Here is an 18,748-nt window from a genome sequence, read left to right as displayed (position 1 = left end):
AAATGAGCAAATGTCACACATGTCGGTCAGAAGAGGGAGACATTAAGTATTGTGGCCTTGTCTCTGTCTTGTCCAAATGTGGTCACGGAGTGCATGTCTAATATTATTTCTAGTCTATGAGCCTTCAGGTTCAATTGCTACCTTAATGTACTGGCTGTTCATCAGGGTCATTTTCCACTTTCTCTTACATGTACATTAAGGAACTGCTAAAAATTTTCTGTTGAGATGGGTGCTTGATTTTAAAAGTTTAGAGGCATTTGTCTAGATCATTGATGTCTCAGTATCCTTTCAAAGTAGGTATTTTGCAGCAATTAAGAAGTTGTGAAGAGAATCACCTACACGAATACCTCAATGCTGCTTGGAGCACAAAATTACAAATTCATCCAAGCGGTCTGTCCCTCCTGTCATCTCAGGGAACTTGCTTCCTGGCCACACTCTCTTCTCTCCCTTCTGTGCGAGGTCCCTTCTTTACTGTCTTCTTCCTTTAATGTGTAAACATACTCAAGCCTTCTCCACTTTCAAGGGTATTTTCTAATCCTATTTTTTCTTTCTACAGTCAGACTTCTCGAACGTTTTGCCTGCCTTTTCTTTCTTTCTTTCTTTTTTTTTTTTTTTTTTTGGCCAAATCTTTTTGCCTGCCTTTTCTTAACACCAACTCATTTCATTTAAAAGAAACAATTTGTTAAAATTCACATTCTGGAAATACATTTTAGCTCATTTTAGAGAATCTGGAAAATATAGAAGGGTGTAAAGAAAATAATGTTCACTCATCTCAAAACCTGGTTAGCTCAGTTGTCAATATGCTATTCAATAATTTGTACTGTGTACCTACTGCGTACAATACACTGGTTTATGTTTTGAGACTATACTGGTGAAGATGAAGGACACGGCAAGTGTGTGTGTGTGTGCGTGCGCACATGTGTACGTGTATAATTTCAAACTCAAATTATCCTCTTTACTCTTTTATTCTTTTATTATTTCTGTTCCCTTCATTCCCTTAAAATGCCTACTCTAAGGAATATCAAGTTCCTACTAATTGCTAATCCAATAGTTTTTTCTCATCCCTCACTGCATTTAAACTTCCTGCAGTTTTGAGGGGCATTTTGACCCTCCTCCTGCTTGAAACTTTCTCCTCTGTATGGAGTTTAATACTACACTGAACATGTCTTTCCTGACTGCTCTAGTTCCATGTAAGTCTGGGTCCCCACCTGTGATTCCTGTATCTACCCTGGAATGTAAGCACTCCCCAGGAGTCCACCCTGTTCACTGTTGCTCACATCTGGACAATTACATATTCTACCGTGGCTGTAAGGATCCCTCAGTTCCCTAAACTATAGCAGCTCCAGCTTTGCATACTCTCCTAAGCTCTAGAATCTTACTTTTCTTCTATAGGTGGCCCATGGACACATAGTCTCAACATGCCTAGGACTGAGCTCATTCTATTCCCCCACTCCCACTGAAAATTTGCTCTTCCTTACTGTATACCTTATCTCATTTAAGTGCTTCACCATCCTTCTATTCATCTGGGCTAAAGACCTCAAATCGTCTTTGATTCTCTCTTCTCACATATGCACCACATCCAATCATTTGTCAAGTCATGGCAGCTCCACTCATTTGTAATATTTGTTCATGGATTCGTTTCTTTTGTTTCCACTACCATTAGCCTTGTCATCTCTTGTTTTGTTTAAATAGCTACATCTTAGGTCCTTTCCTTTGGCCCCGTTCCTCTCCAATTCATTTGTCATGTTTATTTCATAATGACATGATTGTGTCACTCCACTGATTGGAAGTCTTGAATGATGCTCGGTAACCTTTATTAAAAAGGCCTGGCTCAAAAGCCACTTCCCCTATGAATCTTCTCCACTCTAATAATTCAGCCCACCTTCATGCTCCCACAGTTTTCTATATTTCTTCTTCAAGATTAATTTATTCTGTCTAGTATTATATGTGTTGCTTGTTTATTAGCATCTTCTCCTAGACTTTTTGCCCCAGGTTTGTACTTAGTTGACTCTCAATAGTGTTTGCAAAACTGCATTTATGTTATGTGACTCTTCCCATTATCTCCAAACTGAGTAGATGGCTTCGTTCTCTGATATTACTTATTCACATAACAATGGAAATCAAGCGACAACAAAAGGTAATTTAAAAATCATTTCTGCCTCACTTAGGTGCTGCTGTAATGTGGATTTGTTCTTGTTGTTGGTTTTCCAACATGTTGCTTAGTTGGGTCATATTTTATTATGGCAGATTTCGTGGCTATGAAAAATGGCAGGATACACATAATTAAGTCCAAAATAGCATTTTACACCAGGTTTTGCATTTAAGATTAAGTAAATAGAACAACATTTGGCTACTCAGTCAGTCTTTTCTAGGAAACCAAAATACTGATTGAAATCTTCACTAAACTGATTTTCTTTTCTATCTACTGAGTGGTCACAGTGTTGGCTGTTGTTGACGTGCCCTTATTTTTCGGCAGTGACTTTTGCCAGTGTTGTTTTCCTAAATCACCCAAGAGAAACTCAGAGAACCCCAGGCTGTTTCAATAAAAGGACTTGCTTTGAATCCAGGGTACCGGTACTGAGATCCTGTTGGCCTGTGGTGTACTCACCGTGTCTAACATCTCTCGGGTATGGGCTGCTGAAACACAAAACCGAGCCCGAGCTTCTGCGAGGGGAGTGGCTGGAAATCCCACGACCACCACTCCAATTTTTTTCTCTAACATATGCCTTGCAAAAGCCCTTAAGGAAAAGCAAAAAAAGAAAAAAAAGGTGGTTAATTGGGAAAAGACAACATTATCCTGACAAAAAAGGAATATGGCTAATTGACTTTTTCTTTTTTTCTTTTTTTATGATAATAAGTGGAAGATGATTGAAGTTTTTGAACTTCCGTCAAATACAATTGACGAGTAAATGGGCAGTCAGCCACTTGGTGCCACTCATGATGGTGTGTGTGGGATTATGGGTCTGACACACTCATTAGGTAATTGTGGATATTGAGTCTTTGACATCAAGCAGAAAATGCTGATGTTTATGATACTGGTTTAACAAATCTGCAGTGACATAAAATTCACCTGCAGGATCCCTAGGTATAAAAACCAAGCAGTTCCTATAATGCAATTCCATAAAAGAAAGAATCTATATTAATTGTAAACCTGCATGTTTTAAAAACTTAATACCAATAACATAATGAGGAAATTTCAAGGAGCCTATACTTAATGAGTATAATGTGAAGACCAAGATCAGAGGGTCTGTAGGATCCAACCCCAAGTCAATATTCTCACTGCAGCACCAAAGATTATGTTATCCATCAAATCAGAGATAAGAAATAGCAAGGTCTCCTGATTGTTTCATAAGTGAATGAACATACCCAGGGATGCACAGGGATAATAAACTCAGCGACTGAGTTTAAGAGGAATGGGGCAGAAGGGAGACTAGGAAAGAAGTATTCATGCAGAGAACCTTACAGCCTATAGGATGTAAGTCATAGAACCAGAAAGCTGTTTGATGCAGGGTAAAACCTTCGTAAGCTATGATTCCTTCTATTCATCCTTCTAGTCTCTTTCTTTTCCAGAGCTAATCTCAGTAACAATTCTAGAGTATCAAGCTCAAAGTCTGTAAATATCTAGTGCTGAGAGCCAAGGTCAGACAAAAAGTCACTCCAGTGACTCTTTTTCCCTTTTGGGCTCTGTTAGTCTTTGCAGGAAAACTTAATTACTGAGTGACTTTACCCGTAAGTGAGGTAAATGCCTCAGATCTGTTCTTAGCATTAAGAGATTGCTGTTGTATTATTTTAGGCTGGAAGCTGACAGCACCAGAGAAACATTCCAATCACAGGTCAGGAAGAATTCTTGAACCAGACATGGAGAATAAGCCTGCTCTTCCATTCACTTGTTTTGCTGTTGAGCAGTCTGCCTTTGGTTGTTTCAGACAGAACATAGGTTATCAGATGAAGCAATGAAGACTGCAAGACCTACAAGATGCACAGCTTCTCTGGCCCCCTGGCTTGGGCGAGGCAATATTAGCCCTTTGATTTCAACTAGGAAGGTTGGAAGGAGATGAAGCTTTCTAGCTGAGAAAGCTTGAAAACAGAGACTGTTCTTTCCCTTTCTTGATCACCCTATGGAAGGCTGCCCACGGAACTGCACAGAATGAGAGCTCATAATTGTCTGAGAAACAAGTCAAGTGCTTTTATTGCTAGAGTACAAACCACCTGACCCCTGATCTCAGGCCAGTTTTTGGGACTCCCAGAAGACTGCTTTCACTGTCTGCATGTTTCTCTTTGTACCAAAGGAAGCACGTTTTGCCAAAGAATGCAGGGCAAAATATATGACTCTATTGATTCATTAGGCTAATCTGGGATCTCCCTGGAGCACTTCTGAATTTAAACCTTACACCACTAAAGCTAGTGTTCTTAAGTTAATATGTATGATTGCACTGGAAATTTTATATAATGAGCCTTTGTGTTTGTACTCCCCAAAGCAATTGGCAATAGGCTGAAAGAAACTAAACTATGTGAAATAATAATAATAATAATGATAATAAACATTAGCATTGCATTGTATGCAGAATCACTACCTCTTGTATAACACCATCTTCCAAGTGTATTACATGAACAGGGGAAGAAAAATGCAAACCCTTTACCAAATACCAAATACAATACATTCTTGATTATTTAAGTATGTTTTATGGGTGAAATCACATTACACAGCTCTCTAGAAGATTCCAGTGGTAGACTTATAACAAGGCTTTGTTCAAAAAGATATCTTGCTACAGACTATGTTTTCATTCTGCATAGGAGGAAATGTGGAGATCACCATTCTTTAGTAAAATCAAAGGTTTTAAAATGACCAAATGAAAGAAGTGCTTCCACACTGGCTTATACAATTAACACCCTATTTCAAAAACGTCTCTACCTATAAACTTCCAACAAAGAAATATCACAGAAGGGAACAAAGCCAGACAGCAGGGCAAACTCTTGCCAGCAACTCCTACCGGTAACAGATAATACTACCTTTTGTAACTAACCTGTTCTGTTTCATTAGGTGAGCCAGATTTTTTTTTTTTCTGTTTGTAGTGATTGCTGCCTTTTGAGTCACCAATGATGACATTAAAAATAGTTATAGTTATACTCTGTGTTGCTTTAATGAGATGTGCATTTTTTCCCTATGGACTAAAGCTTGAGAGATTGTGTTCTGTGTTCAAAAGAGTTCTAATTTATGAAGCCAATGAAACTGGCTTTGAATTCTAGGCTCTGCTGCCTGCAACCTGTGTGAGTCTTAGAGAGCAATTTTTTTTTTTGAGACAGAGTCTTACTCTGTTGCGCAGGGCTGGAGTGCAGTGGTGTGATCTCAGCTCACTGCAACCTCTACCTCCCGGGTTCAAGTGATTCTTCTGCCTCAGCCTCCCAAGTAGCTGGGAGTACAGGTGCCTGCCACCATGCCCAGCTATTTTTTTGTATTTTTAGTAGAAACAGGGTTTCACTGTGTTGGCCAGGCTGGTTTCAAACTCCTGACCTCAGGTGATCCACCTGCCTCGGCCTCCTAAAATGTTGGGATTACAGGTATGAGCCACCACACCCGGCCTTAGAAAGTAATTTGACCTTTCCAAGTCTTAGCATCTTCATGTATAAACTAGGGCTAAACATCCTACCCTCCATGGGTAATCACTGAGGTCTAATAGCCTTACTTAGCATATATTTAGTACTCTGTGATATTAGCTCTTCTTAAAAAACAATCTTAAGTTGAAAGAAACAAGATGGTTTGACATATTATCCAGTGAATATAGCAATATGGAAGTGGAGTGTAGCAGGATCTTTACCTACTATTTTTTCTGGACATTTTATTTTTCATAATGCAACCAAAAATTGTAATAATTATTTTGGAGAGCTGTGCAACCATGGTGACTCAACCTTGTACTCAGTTGAAACTGATAATGATCATCATTGTTGCAGAGTAGTAGTAGTAAAATGGCTACCACTGATTGAATGCTTAGGGCACGCCAACTGCTATATTAAGTGCTTTGTACACATTACTAAAAATGACATTATTAATGACTTTATTGATTAATGCTATTAATAATGACAGCTAACACTGAATAGCTCTTATGTAAGAGGTAACATGCTAACTGCTTTATGGACATCATCTTGTTTAATCTTCACAGTAACCTTATGAAATCGATACTATTATGTCCCATTTTATAAATGAGAAAGCTGGAGCTTCAGAAAGCTGAGTAACTTGTCCAAGAATCCCCAGCTAGGAAGAGGAATAATCAAATTTCTTTTTGATTCCAAACCTTTCACCACACCATAGAGCATAACTTTTATATGAAGCATATTGTTCATAGCATATTGTATGAATTCTTGAAGTTACGTGCATTTGTTTTCACTACTTATGGCCTCTTCTCATTGGGTTGGTTCAGTTTTCCAACCTGTTGGAATTCTAATTCTGGCTTTTGTTATGAAAGTTGGAACTATCCAGAACACTCCCTACTGTCAGTGGAACACTCCAGAATTATGTGTGTTTTGCCTTGGACACGTTTATTTTCAGTGCCTTCTTTTGAGCTAATGATAAAATACTAGATAAACCTGAGCTAAGTTTGGACTATTTCTTCCAACACACATCATTTCCCCAATCATTTTGAATAAATGTATGTGTGTCTGTGCGTGTGTGTTTGTGTGTCTTCAAAAATCAGGTGGTTAAAGGCCTTTGGATTGTCTGCTACTTTCAGTCACCGTTGTCACCCCTCCTTGACATTATCACAGAGCAGTATGACGTATAACATTTCTGTGGCACATTATGTCCTCAGACACTTCAGGCACTGTTTTCCTGACCCAGATCTGTGAACAAAGGGCCAACTGGTGGGAATGATGTGGCATGCTAAAAACTCATGCGTGTTTTAACTGCTTGTGATTTTGCTGTGGTAAAATGACCCAAGACATAGTCAGAAGAATCAGTCTTTTAGGAACTTAAAACTCAGTCTTGCCCTCCGTGAGTTTTCACGAGTAAGCCCCAAGCCTCTTTGATTGGTATTTTTCTATACTTCAAGTACTCTGCCAATCTAGTCAGGCTATTAGAGAGTCAAACAAAGTTCCAGCAATGGGTTACACTGGAGGGGAGTTAGGACCACTAGAATCTGATGCATAGTATGTTGAATATGAATTTCTATCATGTGCTTGGTCAGAGACACAAACATTTTACCTTCAGAAAGGATTTTAGTTAACTTCCTTTTTTTTTGAGACAGGGTCTCATTCTATCACCCAGTCACCTAGGCTGGAGTGCAGTGGCACAATCTCAGCTCACTGCAACCTCTGCCTCCTGGGGTCAAGTGATCCTCCTGCCTCAGCCTCCCTAGTAGCTAGGACTACAGGCATGCACCACCACGTCCACCTAATTTTTGTATTTTTAGTAGAGACAGGGTTTCACCATGTTGGCCAGGCTGGTCTCGAACTCCTGACCTCAGGTGATCCACCTGCCTCACCCTCCCAAAGTGCTGGGATTACAAGCATGAGCCAATGTGCTCTGCTAGTTAACTTCCTCTTAACAACATGTAATTAGTCTAATTATATTAGTCTCTAGTAGGTTGGAGAAGGACTCATGTATAAAATTGTCCCTGCCAAACTGACAAAAAGTCATGTTCTCCTCTTTATACAGTTGTTGCTAATGCTCAGTTTCAAAGTTGCAATCAAGTAAACAACCCCCAAACAGGTTCACAGTAAGGGCATGAGAAACTGAGCATGAGTTTCAATGTGAGCCTTGGTTTGGGTTTTTGCATCTTAGTTTTACTGCTGTTTGACTTGTATGACTTGGGGCAGGTTGCTTAACTGCTCTCAGCCTCAGCTTCCCCATGCTTGAAGTGAGAATGTCCTCTTCTGAGGATGGCCACAGAGTTCAATGGGAGAAAGCACAGAGCCTGATCACATTGTTTTGATGGTAATATGGGGAGATATGATCTTCAGAAGTTCTCCCTGAGAACGGTCTTGGGTCAGAAGGAGGCTCAGGATCGTGCTTAATTTACAGGTGAGGCTGAGGGAGATAAGTGATTTCCCTAATTTCACAGGACTTGAATTTAGGGAGAGAGCGCAATCTTAGCACCTGGTTCCCTTTCTGTAAGACCTGTGGGAAGGGTCTAGCTGATAGGCTGGCAGGTGGCTTCTGAGCAGCTGTATAAGTGAATTCTGAACTCAATCACCCCATTCCAAATGCATAATCTAACGCCTGTGCCAAAAAGCCATCTTAGGTCACCTTGGGGTTTAGGTGTGATTATGAGATGCCTTGGATACTTACGCTACTTTACCAGGCATGTAAAGAAGCAGAGGAACAACAGGAGAATTCTCATTGCCATAGATAATGAATCCCATTTCCTGCAGTCTTTGTCTGAAGTATCTTGTGTTTTTCGCAAGTTGCCGTACTCTCTGCAACCCTGAAAAGAGACAGGTGTGAAATCCATCAATTCCCACTAGAAAGAGGGAAGTAAAGTTCAGGTCAACTTGGCAACCATCTCTAAGTCTTTCTGCAGGCCAGCAGCACTAGCTGGGAGGAGGAAGTAGGGAAGGGAGATATCTCCTGGGGAGTAGGTGTGGGAACTGAGGCCCAGGTACTGCACTGAACCTGGAAGGCAGGAAGAGAGGTAGATGATGCTATGAGGTGCTGCAAGCAACTGAAGCCAGGCTACGCTAGAAGGCCAGTGGGAGGCAGGGGAGGTACCTATTTTTTATAGACTCTGTGCGAAGTACCTTAAAAACACCAACATGAGAGAAGGGAGTGTGATTAGAAGTAACATAACCACTTCCTCCCACCTCCCACGCTTCATAGCAGATATTGGTAGATGCTTTTTAGCTAAACTGAATTGGCTCATTAAATTGTCCCTCATTTAAATCTCTAACCAAAGGATCCTTCATCCAATCTGAATTTGTAGGGATAGCACATTCATAGACAAAGGTAAGTCCTGCTGAGATCAGGGCTGTTTTTTGAGGCATTTGGTGGTAGACTAACAGAAGCGAGGAAAGAGGGGGGACTCCTGCTTTCCTAAACCAGAAAAAAGGACAACATTGACCCAAAACAGAAGCAAAGTACATACAGGGATCCATGTCAAGGTTATTGGTGCTTCAGCTCTAAGTCTTATATCCTGTGTCCTAAGTGTGTGTCCCAGTGCAATGTTCACACATGTGAGATGTCAAAGTGATGAAAGAGCAGAAAGTCCTATCCTGAAGATGCCTGTCTACTCGGGTCCTGCTTCAAAATAGGTGGGTAAGTAAGTCAGCCAAAGCTAGATAGTGTTTGTTCAATAAGAATGAATAGGATTAAACACTGAACTCCCCTAGAAATCAGCTCAAAGTTTGCATTTGATGCAGGATTGCTGCTGGGCAGGAATGTGTCACTACAGTCTTATATCTTACTGGTTGTCTTTAGCGGACCTCCATTCTGAGTGGTGAGATGTTCAGACGAACTGGTCAGAGATTCTGCTCTAGGGGTTATACAATGTTTTGAACATCACTCATGGGTGTTTGTAACTCTTCAGATGGAAATAGGGTAAACATTTCAGTAAACATGTCAATCACAGTCATCTGGTCTCTTCTAGAGAAATAGCCCCAGATTGTGCCTTGACAAAGGGTTGAGCAGTGGGCATCTTGTGCTCAGCATCCTTCTCCAGAGAATCATACTGTTTGAGTAGGGTTGGCCCTGACTTTCCTCTTTTCTACAAGGCAATATGAGGGCCAGTCTTGATCAGTTGGAATATTTCATCCCCCTGATTATTGGTTTGATGATGGAGCACAACTAGAGACTATTTGAGTCTTTCTTTCAGATCGACTGAGGAAGAAGTGTAAGCATCAAATAATTATAAAGCTGCATCTTTGTCCTCTCCTGGAGGAAGCCTGCTTGAGAATGATATTGACTCACATAGAAGTCACTGCGCAGGACACTGAGAGTCCTGATGGCATCATCTGAACCTTTGGGTCTAGCTGTGCCTAAGCCAGACCATTTTTTTAGATTTCCCTGCTGTATGAGCCAATACATTTCCTCTTCTGCCTCCTGTAACCAAATGTGTCCTGAATAATTCAGGTGGTGGCTACTAATTGGATCAAGTAGCCTCTAAAGGACAATAATAATATCAACAACAACAATAATTATAGCTCACCCATATGTGATGTCACCATTGTTATAAGCTCTTGACATTTATTGATTTAGTCGTCACAACAACCAAATTGGTATAAGAACTGTAATCCTATGTTATACACAAGGAGAAGCCAAAGAACTTACACAAATTTACATAGTTGGTAGGTGACCAAGCCAGAATTGGATTCTAGAATCTAAGATTCTAGATTGTTAGTCTAGAATCTAACAATTCACTAACAATTCCGTGTTGTTAGTCCCTCCACTATAATGCTCTGCCCGGGTAAGGGATGGTGGTAATCGGTTCTTCTAAAGATCAATAAAACTCTCATTTCTGCCAGCTGTTTGTATTATGGTTTATATATATATATATATAAAATATGTATAAATACATATAAAATATATATATAAATATATATATATTTTTAAGTAGAGGCAGTTGAGAGTTGAAGGCTGAGCAAGTGCTTGATGGACTCACGTTGTGAGTGGTTGGGTAAGGTATCGCTAGCATAGGATATCGCTAGGTTGGAGTCTAGGGCCCCCTTCACTTTAGGTAGAGGTCCTGAAGGGCTGTGTCCAAGGAGCGAGGGTGAACCAGGTATAGACAAGCTCCCAAAGGCACTTTCTTTACCCAGACATCTAACATTTTTTCACTCATCTCTATCACTCCCAAAATACTTCAAATATTCCTTTAAGTTTTCCTTTGCTCATTGGGCCTAAATGGACTTAACTTCTGTGATACCTTAATTGTGTTAATGATACGGTATATGCAGAGAAATGGAGATTTAGTTGAGTGGAACACAGACCAAGGAGCAAGATGCTAAATGCCCCAATCGTCCATGCTTGTTTTCTGTTACTTTCTTTTTCCCAACTCCAGTTCTCAAGGATGATCCTTCCTCAACTCTGCCAGCTCCCAGCAGGCAGATTGGGATGGAGAGATCATCCGGCTTATTGTTCTTTCCTAAGGATGCTGACATCTCAGCCCCTCTATCCTGACCACAGACAATGAATGGAGCATGCCCTTGACCCAAAGGCAGTCCACTTTGGTGTTTGCAAGGAAGCCATACATTGGTCTATCATAGGAGCTTTGAAAAAGAGACAATAAATATAAATTAAACAAACCAGATCTTCTTGCTATTACAGTGTGGATGTGAAAAATCTAGAGAGGATGGTAGTAAAATTTAGTTGGTAGTAAGAGTAGAAATTGAAAGACATAGAAAAAAATGCTTATTGGCAGAATCTGTGAGACAGAGTAAACTATTGGTTGGTAGAAGTTGTGGCTACCTATAAAGAAGAGAGGTGGGCAGTTCAAGGTTAGTCAGTAACAATAGGAATAGTAAGATATAAAAACAGAAGAGCTTATAGTCTTGTGAGAGAAACAGACATTAATCAAATAATCACACAAATGGTTGTAAAATTGCAACTCTGATGAGCAGTGTAGAGAAATGTTATGTGGTGTTATGAGAGCTCATAAGAGGGAGACTGGACCAAATCTGGAAAAAATCAATAAACGATGAATGAACAAAGATCCAAAGGATGAGCAAGTATTAACCATACAAAAAGCTAAAGGAGAGTATTCCAGGCCTAGCAAATAGGTGCAATGGTCTTGTGGTTTGTAGAAGAACACAGAGGTTGTGAACAAGGCAAGATGTAGTTGAGGGTGGGACAAGATGAGGCTGGAAAGATGAATGGATTGTCTAAAAAAGAAAAAATGAGGTGAGACTATAGGGATTGAAGAATCCCACACTTGATGATTGGAAGGAGTAGGAATAAGATGAATTTGAAAGGGAGACAAAATAGTAGCAACCAGAGAGGGAGAAAACAAAGCCGGACATAGAATAGTGTTCCTTGGTTTTATCAACATGACAACTCATTGACAACCTTTACTTTGGAGTCCCTGGATGGAACTTTGATTTTAAAGAAAGAAACAGGTAGTTCCAAGTATGGTTTCTTAGTTCATATTCCTTTCAAAATCCCCAATTCTAAATTTGCAACGTGAATAGAAGTAGAAATCCAGAGACGCGTAGAAACATCTGTGTGTCTCTCTCTCTATATGTGCTTAGACACAGTCTCCTTTGTGCTAAAAAAAAAAGGAATTTTATAACATGCTGGTGTGTCCCTTGGAAACTTGTATGTTTACAGAGCTTATTGGAAGTGCAGGATTAGAAATTAAGAAGGAGAATATTTGCCTTACTTAAGAAAAATCACCCATACATTGAAACTGTGTTTAGAGAGTTAAGAACATGTGGAGTAGGGGGAGATTGTGGACAGAAGGAAAGGAAAAGAGAGCTGTGGTAAGGATTGTTTTAAAGGTGATTGAAATCAAGGCACAGAGATACATCTCAGCCACCAAAATATATTCCATATGGCCTGTCCCCGTGTGCGTTCAGCACTTTTGTGGCTCATTAGCTACACAATGAACAGATGACTTAATCAGGCTGGGCCTGATGATTCCTACATGTTCCCCCTTGAAGACTAGAAGGATTTCCTGGCCTGGAAGTGCCTGAGTGGCTTCAATTGCTTTTCCCAATGGCATTATCTTTGCACTTGCCTATAATGATTCATCTATCATTGGCTGCCTAGCTACTTAATTGGCCCCGGCTGTCCCTGCTTCCTTGATTAACCCAAGAAACTGGATCATCAGCTAATGTCACCATTTCACTGCTTCCAGATCCTTCAGAGACTTTAGTGAACAGATGATGTCCAGGGGTCTCTGACGCCTAAGAACTAAATGTTTTATTCTTCCTTATCTTTCCTATCTTTGAACCATTTAGCACAGCATGGCTGACAAGCCATTATGACACACTTTGTGGTTGCCACACTTTCTCATATAGGTCACTACAAATGCCTTTGAGGTCTTTTGCATTTGCCAAGATACAGCTCCTTTCAATTACTGTATTGCTCATTCTTCAAAATTGAAAACATTCTCATACTCTTGGAAGGCCTAGGGACAGAGGTGGAATTTGTACATATAAAACGCTACTCATCTAAACAGGATGCAAATGATTTTATTAATTACATTGGGCTTTGAGATTTTTGCTTGAAGAGTGATTTGCAAAAGTAGAAGCAATATTTGGTGCATGTTCTTTTGTACAGGGACAGGCCATGCTAGGATGGCAAAGGGAAGCTTTGGAGATTGGGCACTGCGGCCACATCCCCTTCAAGACACTCAGAGTCTCCAATTAAGTAGTTTCTGATCCTTCTTCTACATATTACACAGAAGACAGGGAAAGTCCCTACTCACGTAAATAAGTGAATGAAAAAATCTCTTACGTAGCCTTCTGCAGAGTTTCCATAAGTATTTGTCATATTTTGGATTCTCTGAGGAGGCTGTTGAGTGGAAAAGGAATAGGCTTTGGAGTTAAGTGGGATGGGAATCAAACTCCACCTGGACAGCATAAAATCTAAAAATCTCAGTTTTAGCTGTAAATTAGAGATAAGCTTATCTTACAGGAAGATTGGGAGAAATCAAGAAGTTAATGTAGGAAAAGTGCTTGGTACTGTAACTGGCATTTGGTAGGTCCTTAAAAGGGGAATTGCCATTTTCTGCTGGACAATAGTTCTCTGCAGCCTCAGTGCCATCTCACAGTCATCTGGAGAGCTTGGCAAACCGTATGTCCAGGCTGCACCCCAGACCCATTAAATCACGATCTCTGGGGATGGGACCTGGCATGAGTTTTGGATTTAACAAGGCTCAGCCAAGCAGACTGGGATGTCTCAGAAATAGCTGCCATTTCTGGTCCACCTCTAGGGCCATGCATGGCCTTTTCTGGGTATCTGAATGCAGCCTGGCTGAGCTATGCTCCTACACTGGATGTGACAAATAAAAATGGGCATATGTGGTAGCCTCTTGTTTGGCATGATTACTTCCCAGCAGTTCCTGAGTGCTCAGTTTCCTGAGATACGTTTTTGTGGGGGTGACCTGCTCTCCTGACGGCTACGTGCTCTGAAGCTTTCACTCATCTTAAGATCAGCCTCCCTGTCAACCCCACCCCTCTCATGAGGGTGGTTAAATCAAGGGTGAACCTACCCTGGCTGATGACCTGTCTGTTCCTGTTCTATCTCCTCTGATTTCTGTCTTTGCTGGCTTTGAGAGATAGGCTAGGTTAACAGAGGCCACAAATACTTTAACCTCCCCTCCGATGCTGTTAAAACAAAACCAGCTGGGTCAGGGGAAGAAAAACAAATAAAACACAAAGCCTTTTACTACAAAGCTTTGCAGTCCCCTAATAAAAACAATGGTCAGTGGCATTTCCAAAAATATGTTTAGGACAACTCAGTCTCCCAGAGGCCAGAAGGAATTACAGATGGTGGAAACTACCAGAATGACCTGTCTTAAAGAAGGAAAATTTCTTCTCTGTCGAACCATTGGCACGCAAAAAAAGAGAAAGGCATTTCCCCCATAATCCTAAGCAAAAGAGATGGGCTTGATGAGTTTGTGAGCCAATACCATTGTCACGGTCTATTTTCTGCAGGCTTTGCAATCTCATTTTCTAACAGGAAACATGAATATGCCCAGATACCATGGGATGACTTATTTTATTATTTCCCAGGCTTGAAAATATATGTTCAGAAATATACCCAGCTCAATCCCTCCTTAAATTATTCAGCACATGACCACTGTCCAGAATACAGACTGCATGATCTCAAACATGCTCCTAGGCAGTATTGCTTGGAAAATGAGGTCCTTGTCTTTAGAGATGGGAAGTCACGTTCCATAAAACATTTCTCACATTTTAAGAAGTTGATATTTCTGAAAAATTAACCCAGGGAAAATCAAATTGATATTAAAGAATGCCTGCAGTGGTCTAAGAATGCCTAATTTCCTCTGCCCCTCCCTGCTTCTCTATCTGCCAGTTTACGCTGGTTTTTTTCCCCTGGCTTGGCGAGGGGGCAGAGGGTGATGGGGAGAGACCTTGGAGTAAAGTTTCAACGTGGCAGCAGGAAGCCAGCGTCTGTTATTTTAAGCACTGGACACCAGACAGGACATTTTGTTTCCAACACACTCAGGGGCAGAGAGATCTCAGTAAAGATCAAGAGGCTACAGAGCAGCAAGAATCATAAGAATCACATTAGCACTGACAAGCTTCCCAGTGGGGTGGAGAAAAGAGCATTTGGAGTGGTTTACTAAGAGGAATGCACATTTTTATCAGGCACTGAAGCTCTCCCTTTTGATGTTGGGATTCCAGGTCTATGGCATGTTTTATAGTCACATACACATGTTCCAAGGACTCTCCAGGCTGTTCAGTCTTGCCCCTGTGGAATGCATGCAGGAGCAGGCTGGACATCAGGGGTGGGCAGCCATCTGCATGGCCTGATTTCGAGGGCCCTGGGAAGACACCCTGCCTCCACCTCCCACCAGCTGCTCACATACACGGTTAGTTATTTAATCCCCAAGCAAGGATGAGAATGGACATTTCTTGTGCACCTACTGTGAGCCAGGAACTGGCTTTTTGGGCTCACTTCACAGATGAGGAAACTGAGGCCTGGAGATCAGGAATGCATTACCCAGCTGACCTGGAAATTGGCAGTGCCTAGGAGACTATCAAAGGTGGCTCTTTGGAAAACCTGGTAAACTCACTCATGATGAGGCGTGAATTCCATCATTCACAGAGTCATACACTTCACAAATGAAAAGTACTCACTATGTACAGGAGCCAGACCAGCTGCTGAGGTGGGAATAGAAGATGAAAAATTTCTGACACTGTTTGGAACAAATGATCTAACAGGAGACAAGGCAGATATCAAATAACATACAACCAAAAATAGGTGCCATGAGACAGATGTAGACATTTGCGTAGTATTATTGCTTCCTGAATACTTATAAAATGAATGATAAGATATAATATTACTTTGCATTTAAATAGAGAGTAATATTTTAGCAAGTCATTAATTATGTAATTTTACACATTAAATGAGGTAATATGGGAAGCTGAGGGCCTTCTGGGAACCCTTGTAAATCAGTGATTTTTTTTTTTTAATTTTAATTTTAGGTTTCAGGGTACATGTGAAGGTTTGTTACATAGGTAAACACATGTCGCAGGGATTTGTTGTACATATTATCTCGTCATCCAGGTATTAAGCCCAGTACAATAGTTCTCTCTTCTGTTCCTTTCTCTCCTCCTATCCTCCTCCCTCAAGTAGACCCCAATGTCTGTTGTTTCCTTCTTTGTGTTCATAAGTTCTCATCATTTAGCTCCCACTTATAAGAACATGTGGCATTTGGTTTTCTGTTCCTGTGTTAGTTTGCTAAGGATAATAGCCTCCAGCTCCATCCATGTTCCTACAAAAGACATGATCTTGTTCTTTCTTATGGCTGCATACTATTCCATGGTGTGTATGTACCACATTTTCTTTATCCAGTCTGTCACTGATAACGATTTAGGTTGATTCCATGTCTTTGCTATTGTGACTAGTGCTGCAAGGAACATTCACATGCATGTGGCTTTATGGCAGACCTATTTATATTTGTCTGCGTATATGCCCAGTATTGTGATTGCTGGGTCAAATGGTAGTTCTACTTTTAGCTCTTTGAGGAATCACCATACTGCTTTACTAAGAGGAATGCACATTTTTATCAGGCACTGAAGCTCTCCCTTTTGATGTTGGGATTCCAGGTCTATGGCATGTTTTATAGTCACATACACATGTTCCAAGGACTCTCCAGGCTGTTCAGTCTTGCCCCTGTGGAATGCATGCAGGAGCAGGCTGGACATCAGGGGTGGGCAGCCATCTGCATGGCCTGATTTCGAGGGCCCTGGGAAGACACCCTGCCTCCACCTCCCACCAGCTGCTCACATACACGGTTAGTTATTTAATCCCCAAGCAAGGATGAGAATGGATATTTCTTGTGCACCTACTGTGAGCCAGGAACTGGCTTTTTGGGCTCACTTCACAGATGAGGAAACTGAGGCCTGGAGATCAGGAATGCATTACCCAGCTGACCTGGAAATTGGCAGTGCCTAGGAGACTATCAAAGGTGGCTCTTTGGAAAACCTGGTAAACTCACTCATGATGAGGCGTGAATTCCATCATTCACAGAGTCATACACTTCACAAATGAAAAGTACTCACTATGTACAGGAGCCAGACCAGCTGCTGAGGTGGGAATAGAAGATGAAAAATTTCTGACACTGTTTGGAACAAATGATCTAACAGGAGACAAGGCAGATATCAAATAACATACAACCAAAAATAGGTGCCATGAGACAGATGTAGACATTTGCGTAGTATTATTGCTTCCTGAATACTTATAAAATGAATGATAAGATATAATATTACTTTGCATTTAAATAGAGAGTAATATTTTAGCAAGTCATTAATTATGTAATTTTACACATTAAATGAGGTAATATGGGAAGCTGAGGGCCTTCTGGGAACCCTTGTAAATCAGTGATTTTTTTTTTTTAATTTTAATTTTAGGTTTCAGGGTACATGTGAAGGTTTGTTACATAGGTAAACACATGTCGCAGGGATTTGTTGTACATATTATCTCGTCATCCAGGTATTAAGCCCAGTACAATAGTTCTCTCTTCTGTTCCTTTCTCTCCTCCTATCCTCCTCCCTCAAGTAGACCCCAATGTCTGTTGTTTCCTTCTTTGTGTTCATAAGTTCTCATCATTTAGCTCCCACTTATAAGAACATGTGGCATTTGGTTTTCTGTTCCTGTGTTAGTTTGCTAAGGATAATAGCCTCCAGCTCCATCCATGTTCCTACAAAAGACATGATCTTGTTCTTTCTTATGGCTGCATACTATTCCATGGTGTGTATGTACCACATTTTCTTTATCCAGTCTGTCACTGATAAGGATTTAGGTTGATTCCATGTCTTTGCTATTGTGACTAGTGCTGCAAGGAACATTCACATGCATGTGGCTTTATGGCAGACCTATTTATATTTGTCTGCGTATATGCCCAGTATTGTGATTGCTGGGTCAAATGGTAGTTCTACTTTTAGCTCTTTGAGGAATCACCATACTGCTTTCCACAATGGTTGAACTAATTTACACTCCCACCAACAGTGTATAAGTGTTCCCTTTTCTCTGCAACCTCACCAGAATCTGTTGTTTTTTCACTTTTTGATAATAGCCATTCTGATGGCTTTTATCATCAGATAAGATGCCATCTTATCCGATGTGGTGTGAGAAGATATCTCACTGTGGTTTTGATTTGCATTTCTCTAATGATCCCTGATATTGAGGGTTTTTTTCGTATGCTTGTTGGCCGCATATATGCCTTCTTTTGAGAAGTGTCTATTTATGTCCTTTGCCCACTTTTTAATGGGGCTGTTTTTCTCTTGTAAATTTGTTTAAGTTCCTTATAGATGCTGGATATTAGACCTTTGTCAGATGCATAGTTTGCAAAAATTTTCTCCTATTCTGTAGGTTGTCTGTTTACGCTGTTGATAGTTTCCTTTGCTGTGTGTAAGCTCTTAAGTATAATTATATCCCACTTGTCAATTTCTGCTTTTGTTGCAACTACTCTTGGCATCTTTTTCATGAAATATTTTCTCGTTCCTATGTCCAGGATGGTATTGCCTAGGCTGTCTTCCAGGGTTTTTATAGTTTTGGATTTTACATTTAAGTCTTTAATCCATCTTGAGTTGACTTTTGTGTATGGTGGAAGAAAGATGTCCAGCTTCA

At 40.6% G+C, this 18,748-nt stretch overlaps 1 protein-coding gene across 2 annotated transcripts in view; it reads right to left on the bottom strand.

Moving 5' to 3' along the window:
• SPTLC3 (serine palmitoyltransferase, long chain base subunit 3) overlaps nucleotides 1-18,748 on the bottom strand; it is a 191,153-nt gene that overhangs the window by 3,190 nt on the left and 169,215 nt on the right. For both annotated transcript variants that reach the window (XM_011998882.1, XM_011998890.1), the window contains 2 exons: nucleotides 8,282-8,417; nucleotides 2,609-2,738 (listed from right to left, as the gene is read on the bottom strand). In XM_011998882.1, coding sequence (XP_011854272.1) covers nucleotides 2,609-2,738; nucleotides 8,282-8,417 — 266 coding nt within the window. The remainder of the gene's footprint in view (nucleotides 1-2,608; nucleotides 2,739-8,281; nucleotides 8,418-18,748) is intronic.

This window comes from Mandrillus leucophaeus, unplaced genomic scaffold (assembly GCF_000951045.1).
Source record: "Mandrillus leucophaeus isolate KB7577 unplaced genomic scaffold, Mleu.le_1.0 Scaffold116, whole genome shotgun sequence".
Lineage (NCBI taxonomy): Eukaryota > Metazoa > Chordata > Mammalia > Primates > Cercopithecidae > Mandrillus > Mandrillus leucophaeus.
Note: the sequence above shows the minus strand (reverse complement) of the source record. Positions and strands in the feature narration are given on the sequence as shown.